We start from the raw sequence: 12,113 nt of genomic DNA, 5'->3' as shown, positions 1-12,113 counted from the left end.
TTAATTATAGTGTGCAACGGTTCGAATCCTGCACAGGGAGTGTGGTCTAGTGGTATGATTCTCGCTTTGGGTAAATTGAATTCATTCAATTGAAACAAACATGCGAGAGGCCCAGGGTTCAATTCCCTGCTCTCCCCTTTTTTTTGCTATTTTTTGATTCTGATTCTATTAACAAGCGTTTTAATATTCCAATTCGACCAAAACAATGAATTTGTCAATATAAATGATCATATTTTTGGAGTTTACTTTGAGCTGGATGGTGAGGTTGAAGATCACAAAAAATAAAGATGGTTACTTATTTTCAACATCTAAAAACCATACATCTTACAGGGTTAGAGTTTCAATGTGGCAATGTCTCTTATTCTCAGAATCTCTCACGATCTACAGCTCTTGTTGTTTACTTCTCTATGAATGTTATAATACAATGATAAAGAAATAAATTCAATTGAAACAATATATGTTGTATCGATGTGCTCTTGCGAACAGTATTTATGATCAGGCTAGCTGTTGATTGTTTTTTGTTTCAGTTTAGTTCTTCCATATTGAGTTATCTTATAAAGAAATCATTATCTAATCAAACTAAGTCTCGGTATTGTAATATATTGTTAATGCACTCTCAATATTTTGTCATGATTTTACCTTAATTTCGCTCTAATTTTTAGCTTAATTATATACATAAAGTTAACATTTGATAATTTTAAGATCATAAGTATTTGCACTCTAATATACTTAAATTACTGATAAACCATGAGGTAAATTACTATTTAAATAAATAAATTTATATCTTAACTAATGATAATATATACAGTTGCTAATATATATAGTTGCAGCCAATATACAATCGATAATCATTAACGTAGCCTCAATATGCAGGACTCTAATCAGGAGAAAATCAAGTGCTATCAACAACTTTAAATTGATTTCAATATTTCACTATAACCCCCACAACATCAATTGTATACGGCAGTAAATTTCGGAGAAATGGTATGGATAAATTCATGTCCTCAAGGACTTGTACCGTTAGTTTTCAAAGAAGAAATTATTAAAATTATACATGTACCTCATACTCCTTTATTAGTAATATTAACTTCGATTGGAGTATACGTTTATGATCAATATACATTATTACCATTAGTTAGTCATATTCGAAATCAAGATTCAATTAATCAACATGGTCATAATGTTAATATTAAAACTAAACATGTATCAGTTAATACTGCTTTATTACAAAAATTAAATTCTGTTAATTTTTTTGTTCAAACTAATCAAAATTATCTTATATTATATCATTGTTCAATTAACTATACTACATCATTATTTGAAGTTAGTAATAGTAAAAATGATGAAGTAATTCAAACTGGATTACCATTAAGTGTTACTTCACAAAAATTTACATTTACAAAATTTGTTAAGAGTGCAACAAGATCAATTATTCAAGGTAATCAAGATATTTCAATTAATTTAGAAAATATTGAACATTTTAATAATGGAGCTATTGAAGATGAATTAGGAAATTTTCAAATTGAAAATGCTAAATTATCTATTTTTAAAATTCTTAAAATTGGAATTGGATTAAATAGATATTGGTTAAAACAAAATTCTCATAATTTAATAGTATTTAATAATAAGAATGAAAGAAATAATAGTATTATTGAAGAATCAGAATCAATTTCACCTTCAATTCCTGAAGAAAATTGTTTTCAAATAGTTAATATGCAAAGTTTTAAAAATGAAGTATTTCATTTAGCTGATTATTCATGGTATGAAAGTGGAGAAGATTCTAAAATTATTTATATAAATTATAATGTATTTAAAAATTATTTTATATTTTTAAATGCTAAGGGACAATTATGGTATTTTAAATTTGATGTTCATGATGATCATGTTATACCAAAGGGACATTTATTAACAACATTTCCTGGAGAAGATTTAAGACAATCAACATTTAAATTTGCATTTAATCCTCAACTGAATTTACTTTTATTACAATTAGGAATTGAAGTTAAACTTTATAAAGTTAATCATGATACTTTTGAATTTGTTAAACATATTGATGTAAATATAAGTCATAATACTAAATTAATTTGGTCATCATGTGGAAATTTTTTTATTATTTTAGATAAACAATCATCTAAATGGACTTTATTTACAAAATTTGGTAGTATATCATTTAATACTAATGAATTATTAAAAGAATTAGATGAAAATTATGAACATAATCGAGATTTTTTAAGAGCATCAGATATAATTATTACTCCAAATTCAAATGGATTAAATATATTAAGTGAAGATAAAAAGACTTTATATTATGTTAATTTATTAAAAGTTAATGATAATGCATGTTTTTATGATAATGAATATATTAGTATAATTCAAAATAATCGAAGTTTAGTTAAATTTCCTTTATTACCAAAATTTAAAAGAATTCTTTCAAGATTAGAAAATTATAATGGTAATTCAAATAAATCTTTAAAAAGTGTTAATGGAATATTTAATATGAGTAGAAATGAAAGTAATCAAATTGCTTTATCATATGGTGAACATTTAGCACTTTCAACTCCTTTAACAACTGATGGAAATGATATTAATCATGTTTTATGGTTTAATTTTAGAAATTATTATTTGGATAGTTTAAATATAGTTCATCAATTTTGGTATAATGATTATTTAATTATTGTTAATAGAAAACAAGGTCAAGAATATGACACAGAAGAAGATCTGAATGCTCAAACTAATGATGATAAGCATTTAGTTGATGAAATTATTATTTTTGATACAAGTGTAACTAAATATGGTGCAGGAGGTGGAGATATAAAATTTGATAATGATTTAATGCTTTGGAAATATGATTTTAAAACTACTTTAATTGATATTCAACCAGTTAAATTTAATGACAAAGTAACTCATCTTGTACTTATAACTGATGATTATCGTTTAATAATAATTGAATTAAATAATAGTAGAACTATTGCTAAAACAACTTCATCATCAAATTTACAAAATCCTACTACTCAAAGGAGTTATAAAATATTTATTGGAGTTAATAAAACTATTCATTTATCTTCAATTAAACATCGATTTGCAATTAAAGATATTATTAAAACAAGTATGATTGATAAAAGACATTTTATATTTTTATTAGGTTCAGGAGATATTTATCTTTTAAAGAATCAATCAACAACTGGTTCATTTGCTAATCCTGTAGATGCAGTTAAACCAAGTAATATGTATGATTTAATTAGAATTGGTACTGGAATTGAATTCTTTAAATTTAAATCAATTAAATTTGATAATGATAAACAAGTTAATTATATTTATTTATTTAATGGTGATTCATTATTAGTTTATGAAATTAATGATTTAATTTCAAATTCTTATGATAAAGAAAATGAATTAGTTTTAAATGATAATGGTGAAGGAATTGAAGATATTCATCATGAAAATCATCATACTGAACCTGATCCAATTAGAATTGATATAGATAATTATCAACCATTAATACTTGATAGTATAATTAGTGATGATTTTTCTTCATTAAAATCTATTGATTTAATTGGTCTTGAACATGCTGTTATAAATAAAATATCAAGTGGTATGTTAATTATGAAAAGTAAAGTATCTCATAAATTAGTTCTTAATAATTTTATGGAATATGATTTAATTCATAAACTGAATGATAAAAATGAATTAATTCAATCATTTAAAAAATTTCAACTGTTTAAAAATTATAGTTATTGTCTTGAATTATTATTATTTAAATATTTAACGAGAGATGAAGAGACTAAAAATACATTAAAGAAATTAATTACATTAATTGAATTAACTAAAGATCCTGCTTCAGTATATATTAATTGTTTAAGAAAAATTGAAGTAGGATATTGGGATAATTTCTTTACAGTTCTTGATACAACACCAGTTAAATTTATGACTAGATTAATTGAAAGTGAGAATGTAGAAGATTGTTATAATTATTTAATTGTTTATCTTAATTTTAAAAAGGAAGGTGATGAAGATGAAACTACAGAATTAGATTTTGTTCTTAATAGTAATGATGAAGAAATTATTTTAAAGATTATGAAGATGTTAGATAAATCACAGAAATGGGACTGGTGCTTTGAATTATGTCGATTTATTAAATTACTTCAACCATCAGGAGATCTTCTTAGACTTATTAAAGAAGGATTACAGTAATTAGAGTCAATAGATGTATAAAATGTATAAAATGTATAAAATGTATGAATTAAAAGTAGTAATAATTAAGAATAGGGTCTAAACTAGTCACGAGCACCATCACGTGAAAAATGACGGACAGATACTCAACCAACCAAATTTGATCTTTAGTAAACAGGAAGAAAAAAAACCAACCAAACTACTGAAGGACTTTAGAATAATAAGCACTAATAAGTTAAGGAAGAGGTATAGAAATTATCTAAAACATAATAATCATGACTTTAGCTACTGAATTTGCCGAGACTACCCGTCGTTCAGCTACTCAAGCAGATTTAAGTAAAAGAGTATTACATTTATATCGTAAATATATGAGAAATTCTAAAGAATTTTGTGATATATATGAATTAGATATGCCAGTAGCTAATGTTAAAACTAAGATTAGACAAGAATTTGAAAGACAAAGATATGTTGGAGATTTAGATACTGCCAATATATTATTGGCTAAAGGTCAAATGGAATTTCAAGAATTAATAAACTTTTGGAAACAACAATGTCATGTATTAAGATATTTTGATGATCAAAATAGATATAATATTGTTGATAAGAATGATTTCGTAAGAAACTTCTTAAGAGGTAATTAAATTTAATAAGATGCCTCATTGTATTATAGAAATTTGGCATGCCCATTAATATCAAAATTTTGCATTTTCCTTTCCTTTCCTTTCCTTTCATATACTATACTATACTATACTATACTATACTATACTATACTATACATTTGTATACAATACATTAGTATACAATTAGTACACTATCCTTTTACCTCAATTATATACATTAGTATTTATTCGTCATATTTAAAATTTATATTCAAATACAAATGTTCAAGAAACATATACATATATAATATTATAATATAGATTAATGTAGTTATTACACGGATCGTATAAAAAGTTATAATTTGAAACAAGAGCTAAATTTGAAATATAGAGAAGAGAGTGGGGTATAAAAATTATATATATATGGAGAAGCAAAATTAAAACCAACAAAGAATTAAATCATCATGAACTAACAAAAAAAAGTATAGCATATCCCAATTTTGAATTATTATCTTTAATATTTAATTTATTGTAAAGGCTCATCTAATGGGGCTTCATCAGCATATTCTAATTCTTCTTCATCAATTCCAGCTTCTTGATATTGTTGATATTCACTAACTAAATCATTCATATTAGATTCAGCTTCAGTAAATTCCATTTCATCCATACCTTCAGAAGTATACCAATGTAAGAAAGCTTTTCTTCTAAACATAGCACTAAATTGATCACCAACTCTTTTAAATAATTCTTGAATTGAAGTAGAATTTCCAATAAATGTAGCAGACATATCTAAACCTCTTGGAGCAACTGAACAAACAGCAGTTTGAACATTATTTGGAATCCATTCAACAAAATCAGCAGCATTTCTAGTTTGAACTTTATGCATTTCATCATCAACTTCTTTTACAGAAACTTTACCTCTAAAGAATGCAGCAACAGTTAAATATCTACCATTCTTTGGATCTGAAGCAGCCATCATATTCTTAGAATCAAACATTTGTTGAGTTAATTCTGGTACAGTTAAAGATCTAAAAGATTTAGAACCAATTGAAGTTAATGGAGCATAACCAACCATAAAGAAATGTAATCTTGGGAATGGAACTAAATTAACAGCTAATTTTCTTAAATCAGAATTTAATTGACCTGGATAACGTAAAGAAGTTGTAACACCAGACATAACTGAAGAAACTAAACTATTTAATTCAGCATAATTTGGTTGAGATAATTTTAAAGTTTTTTGACAAATATTATATAAAGCTTCATTATCAATACAGAAAGTTTCATCAGATAATTCAACTAATTGATGAACTGATAAAGTTGCATTATATGGTTCAATAACAGTATCAGAAACTTTTGGAGATGGAACAACTGAAAAAGTTGCCATCATTCTATCTGGGAATTCTTCTTTAATTTTTGAAATTAATAAAGTACCCATACCAGAACCAGTACCACCACCTAAAGAATGAGTAATTTGGAAACCTTGTAAAGAATCACAACTTTCAGCTTCTCTTCTAACAACATCAAGAACTGAATCAACTAATTCTGCTCCTTCAGTATAATGACCTTTAGCCCAAACATTACCAGCAGAACTTTGACCAAAAAGATAATTATCTGGTCTAAATAAATTACCAATAGATGAAGATTTAACTCCATCAATAGTACCAGGTTCTAAATCAACTAAAACAGCACGAGGAACATATTTACCTGAACTAGCTTCATTAAAATAGACATCTAATTTAGATCTTTGAAGTTCATTATCTCCATGATAATTTCCGTTATTATCTAAACCATGTTCGCCACAAATGGTTTCCCAAAAGGCAGCACCCTAAATATAATTTGTTAGTTATAAGTTCATAAATAAAATTTGAAATTTGATAATTTTAGTATAAAAGTATTTTGATACCTATAAAATTGTTACGATGGGGATATCAGTTTATACTAAAAATAATAATTCAATATTGTTTGATTTATACATACGATTTGGTTACCACATTGACCAGTTGATAAATGGATCTAGATAAGTTATATAGTTAGTATTTGAAAATTTCTTTCTCGTGGGATGGCAGTAATAGATCACAATTGAATCGATACAACACACACACACACACAGACTCTTAACTAGCGCGTTATATTAATCATAGTAATCGATGAGAATACTATGACAATTCAAAGGATTGATCATAATAATCATACGTACGATTTCTCTCATTATCGTAAATACTTCCTGTTGTTGCTACCTTGTAGTTCAACACGATTGACTTCGATTTATCGATGGAACTGATTGATCAATCTTTTGTTTTACATTTGTTTTGGTTTCTGATAATTTTTCTGAGTCGTTTTGATTTCGTCTAAAACAGGTGGGTTTGGGCGGGACACGACGCCTGTTTATTTCTAGTCCAAAATAGGAAGGGTCATTACCTCGCGCGTCTAATATATAACCTTATATAATTATATGTACAGCACGTCTATATAGAAATATATATATATAACTTAATGTAAGTAATAGTGCCACTTATTATTATTGCATATGACTAAAATATTTACTATATATTTAAAATGTCATAGTTATAGCTTAAGCTTAACATACGGCATAACATAACATACTTTATGCTATACCACTTACATCTATAACGATTGAGCTTCTTCATATAATATTGCCTATACAATATACAATATTCAATATACAATATACAATATACAATATACAATATACAATATACGTAATAAATCAATTCTTTCATCTTCATTTTAATAAGTTTTATTTATTTATTTATTTATATGCCAAGGGGTTTTTTATTATACATAGCAATCAACCTCATTTTTAACAGGCAATTCAGTACCACAACTAAGTGCTACCATATTCATATTATACACAATTATTACTAACCCTTATCTTGGTTGGCTTATGATCAATCTTTAATTAAAAACTATTATGTTGCATCTTTAAAAGATGTAGCATTATATGCCTTCCCCCAAAATTACAATGAAAATTATAACTATCGGAACTTTCAAGACAATTCACCGATATGCTTATAAACCAACAGTAGCCCCCCTGAGGGGCAATGACAATGATCATTATAGAGATAGATGCAGCATTTGTAATTATCTAGAAAACGGCTTGGAGTTGTATCCCAATTGAGCTATCACCGGGAACACTTAGAGCCCGATACAGTTAAATGCCCGGTCGCATAGGATTACCCAATTAGGTCACAATCTGACTCCCTTTATCGCCAATTACCCAATCGGGACAAAATATGACTAAAGCCTTTCAGTATAATCTTCTTACTATTTTATTTTCAATTCAATTAACCCTTCTTTTCTTTACTACCCTTTAACAACTGTTAGATTTGCCTATAATATTGAATTCTTTAATCAAATTTATCAAGTTGTCAAATGTATCTAGTATTAGATTCAAGTTTCGAGACTATTGAATATACTGAGTCTACTAACCCCACATCAAAATCTAATTCAAAATCTACAAATTTATCTTCTTCAGTTGGGACAAGACGTATTCAAACTCAGAATATTGTAATAGGAGCTTCTAGAAGATCAAGAAATGGTTGTTTAGCTTGTAGAAAGAGGAAAAAGAAATGTGATGAAACTTATCCTATATGTGGATCTTGTAACCATAGAAATGTTGAATGTGTATGGAGAAATGGTTCTAAATTTAAAATTCAAAAAGTTGATTCTTCTCCTGGAAATTCAATCGTACTTGAAAAATTTACTCAATTCAAAAATAAAACGTTATCCACTACTAATTCAATAGTATCTGATAACTTGGATAATCAACATTCGTTTTATCCACTAATTAATTCATCAACTGTACGGTCAAGTTCAACTTCTTCTGAGTCATCTACATCTTCGTCATCATTTTCATCATGTTCTTCTTCAAATGCAGATGATGATTTCGAAATAAGTTATGACTTCAATGATACAGATATGGTTACTGTAAAACAAAATAGTGATAATGGTACGCCAATACAACAAGATCAAGAAGGAGAAGAAGAATACTTAGCACTAGAAAAGACACCATCTCCATTTCCTCAATCATTAACATCAAATAAAAATACAGAACTATTAATGCTCGATGTTCAACAATATTTTAATTCTCCTGCTGGCAGTCAGATGTTTAACCCTTTCAGATATATGGATCATAAGGGAACATATTTTATTGATTCATTCGTTCATAATGTTGCTCCTGTTCTATGTATTGCTCCAGCATCATGTAATTACTTTCTAAAGACTTTCTATCAATTAGCTGAAATAGAAGAAAGTATTCTGTATGCTGTCTCTGCATGGGGTGGATTATTTGTTGAAGGTTATACACCAGATGTTAAAACATATCTTTCAAAATCTGTTCAACTAATTAAACAAAAATTTAATTCATTTGAAAATTTATCTAAAGAAGATATATATATCTTATTGAATTTCTTTTTAATTGGTATGGGAATTCATATATGTGCTGGAGATGTATCTAAATGGAACATTCTCTTTAAAAAATGTACAGAAATGATTAAATTAAATGGAGGAATTACTAAAATATGTAAAATGTTTGATTATTCCAATAATATTAAATGGATTATAGCAGATATTGAATTTCATGATGTTATGTCATCAGGAGCATTTACTAGTGGAACTATGTTACCAATGGAAGAATATAATACTATCTTTAATCGAGATAAACTCTTTGATCTGGGTGAAGGAGATTATGGATTAGATCCATTACAAGGATGTATACTGTCGATGTTTCTTTTATTTGGAGAGATAGGTAATACTAATGCTGAACTTAATCAGAAGAAAAAGAAATTAGAACATATGATGAAACGTGTAGAAGATAATTATAAACAGTCTGGACTGTTTGTAATTTATGATGATCATGGAAATGAAATAGATTTTAAAAGTAAGCGTCTTGAATATTATCAAGAAATTGAAGATAAATATAATGAAATTAAGCAACGGATATTTGATTGTCAACCAAATGTTGGACAAATGCAACATATTATGGATGATCAAAAAGAAGTAGAATATCATTTAACATTATTTGATGTTTATTTATACAGTTGTCAATTATGTTTAAATTATCAAATTAAGAACATAGCTCCAGCAAGTAATGAAATGCAATCAATTTTATTAAATGCATTAAATTCATTAGATGTATTATTAGATACTAAATTAGTATCTTCATTGGCTATGCTGCTTTTAATATGTGGAATAACCTGTTCTACTCCAATTGATCGGATTGAAATGGAAGAAAGATTTAAACGTATAAAACGTCATTATAAAGTTGCTAATGTTACAAGAGTATTAGATATTGTACGTGAAGTTTGGAAACGAAATAATAATGGACAATTATGGATTGATTGGACTCAAATATGTGTAGAAAAGAATTGGGATCTTTCCATATGTTAGAGAATTTATAGAATTTTATATAAAAAAGTGTTTTAGTTAGATAATTATAATTAATGAATGCTAAAAAGACATTGTATCCCAATTGGGAAATTGCAGCTACTGGTCCTGCACATACTGCACACCACACAAATAAAAATAAAAATAACAAAAAAAGAAATTTTGTTTACAGTCACGTTCAAAGTGAAGCCTAAAAAAAAAGGTGGTTGGCAGTTGAGCTGTTCTTATCAGGAAGAAGGCAAGTTAACCTAATAGAGGAAAATTAATAGTTAAGTAAACCCAGGTGGAATAATACAATTCATATTAAATTGATAATATCATAATTCCATATCTATTATATCATATTAAATAGAGGAATGTCACTTTCTATACAGAATCGTACGTTTGAATTCCAACAATGTGTAACTTCATACGATAAAATTAATCGAAAACATAATGGAGGAGCTATTCCACGAGTGACTCCTACAAGTTGGCCAACTAAAAAATCTAAATTTAGTGAACAAGCCAGTATTATTGCAAAAGATATTGTTCATGTAACTGAATTATTAAGTAAATTATCATTATTAGCTAAACGAAAGCCATTATTCGACGATAAACCTGTTGAAATAGGAGAATTAACTTATGTTATCAAACAAGATATATTTAAGATAGAACAAAGTATACAAAATTTACAAAAATATGTTAAAGGAGAAAGTAGTATCCAAGTGGATTCACAAATTTCTCAATTTTCAAAAAATGTATTAAATCTTTTAAATTCTAAAATGAAGAATGTTAGTGGAGAGTTTAAAAATGTATTGGAAATTAGACAAAAGAATGAAATCTTAAATAAAAGTCGTACAGAAAACTTTTTATCAGCTGCCAGTACTCATCGTTCAAGTAATAATCCATCACCAATGGTAGCAGATTCACCACTTTCTAATTTAGGTGAAAATCCTTATTTATCAAGAAGTACTCAATCAACTCCATTAGCATATGATCCAGATATGGATCCCGATATTTCAGTTCCATATTCTAATGGAAATAGTAATGGAGGAGAATATTTATCAATACCTAATCAAACTCAACAATTACTTTTATTAGAAGAACAAGGTGGACAATATTTACAACAAAGAAATAGAGCGGTAGAAACTATAGAATCTACCATTAATGAAGTAGGAAATTTATTCCAACAATTAGCTACATTAGTTAGTGAACAAGGAGAACAAATACAAAGAATAGATGAAAATATAGAAGATACAAGTCTTAATATCACTGGAGCTCAACGAGAATTATTAAAATACTATGCTCATATTACTAGTAATAGATGGTTATTCCTTAAAATTTTTGGAGTATTAATATTTTTCTTCTTGATCTGGGTATTAGTTAGTTAGTTAGTTAGTGAGTTAGTTTATTTGTTAGTCAATTAGTTAGCAAAAACTGTTAATAGTATAATATATCATTAGTCAATATTATTTAATAATTATTATAATAATAATAATAATTATAATTACCACAAATGTACGTTTATGTGGATGAATATGGATATGGATAAAGATATAAATATTGATTATTGTATTAGTGGTGGGTTTTGTGGTCGTGTACCGATAGCCAAAATATTAACCAGAAAAAAGAAATAAAGCTCGAGGGAGCTACAGCCAGAACCCACAGGCAGCGAAGACTCATTACGAAGCGTAAAGAGTTGCCGAACTAAGCATCGATCAATCAGCTTTATAGACGTTTGGACGAATAAGTTTCCAGTGGAAGTTTTACTGTATCTGTGTAGAATTAAGAAATATCTTCACTTACGACATTTCCTATTAGAACCCCATCACCACCCACAAATCTTATCTTTAGGGGTAGTATAACATCAGAAGTATCAAATTATCAAATTTATCAAATTATCTTATCATAGTCTGATTTTAAATAAATTCCATACCATTTTGCATTATTTGCTTTGAG

At 27.2% G+C, this 12,113-nt stretch overlaps 5 protein-coding genes and 1 non-coding gene across 6 annotated transcripts; 5 read left to right on the top strand and 1 right to left on the bottom strand. All coding sequences in view use genetic code 12, as the record gives it.

Annotated features, from left to right (window-relative positions):
• The first annotated feature begins 35 nt into the window (after positions 1-35).
• Positions 36-137, top strand: RJT21DRAFT_t84. Its single transcript has one exon. It is a non-coding gene; the product is annotated as a tRNA-Pro (tRNA).
• Positions 138-948: 811 nt separating this feature from the next.
• On the top strand, positions 949-4,246 carry RIC1 (Ric1p). The gene has a single exon (XM_064881845.1). The coding sequence runs from the start codon at positions 982-984 to the stop codon at positions 4,189-4,191; it is 3,210 nt and encodes a 1,069-aa protein (XP_064738954.1). The 5' UTR covers positions 949-981; the 3' UTR covers positions 4,192-4,246.
• Positions 4,247-4,266: 20 nt separating this feature from the next.
• Positions 4,267-5,053, top strand: RJT21DRAFT_37358 (uncharacterized protein). The gene has a single exon (XM_064884349.1). The coding sequence runs from the start codon at positions 4,446-4,448 to the stop codon at positions 4,809-4,811; it is 366 nt and encodes a 121-aa protein (XP_064738953.1). The 5' UTR covers positions 4,267-4,445; the 3' UTR covers positions 4,812-5,053.
• TUB2 (beta-tubulin) lies at positions 5,054-7,164 on the bottom strand. Its single transcript, XM_064884348.1, has 3 exons — positions 6,967-7,164; positions 6,747-6,782; positions 5,054-6,594 (listed from the first exon to the last, which is right to left on the bottom strand). Exons 1-3 carry the CDS (start codon positions 6,976-6,978, stop codon positions 5,296-5,298), a joined length of 1,347 nt encoding a protein of 448 aa, XP_064738952.1. The 5' UTR covers positions 6,979-7,164; the 3' UTR covers positions 5,054-5,295.
• A 940-nt stretch (positions 7,165-8,104) lies between these two features.
• UGA32 (Uga32p) lies at positions 8,105-10,246 on the top strand. Its single transcript, XM_064881844.1, has one exon. It carries the CDS (start codon positions 8,163-8,165, stop codon positions 10,176-10,178), a length of 2,016 nt encoding a protein of 671 aa, XP_064738951.1. The 5' UTR covers positions 8,105-8,162; the 3' UTR covers positions 10,179-10,246.
• Positions 10,247-10,398: 152 nt separating this feature from the next.
• RJT21DRAFT_96205 (t-SNARE syntaxin) lies at positions 10,399-11,626 on the top strand. Its single transcript, XM_064885717.1, has one exon. The coding sequence runs from the start codon at positions 10,532-10,534 to the stop codon at positions 11,543-11,545; it is 1,014 nt and encodes a 337-aa protein (XP_064738950.1). The 5' UTR covers positions 10,399-10,531; the 3' UTR covers positions 11,546-11,626.
• Positions 11,627-12,113: the final 487 nt, after the last annotated feature.

Source organism: Scheffersomyces amazonensis (assembly GCF_036850825.1).
Source record: "Scheffersomyces amazonensis strain UFMG-HMD-26.3 chromosome Unknown RJT21scaffold_3, whole genome shotgun sequence".
Lineage (NCBI taxonomy): Eukaryota > Fungi > Ascomycota > Pichiomycetes > Serinales > Debaryomycetaceae > Scheffersomyces > Scheffersomyces amazonensis.
Note: the sequence above shows the minus strand (reverse complement) of the source record. Positions and strands in the feature narration are given on the sequence as shown.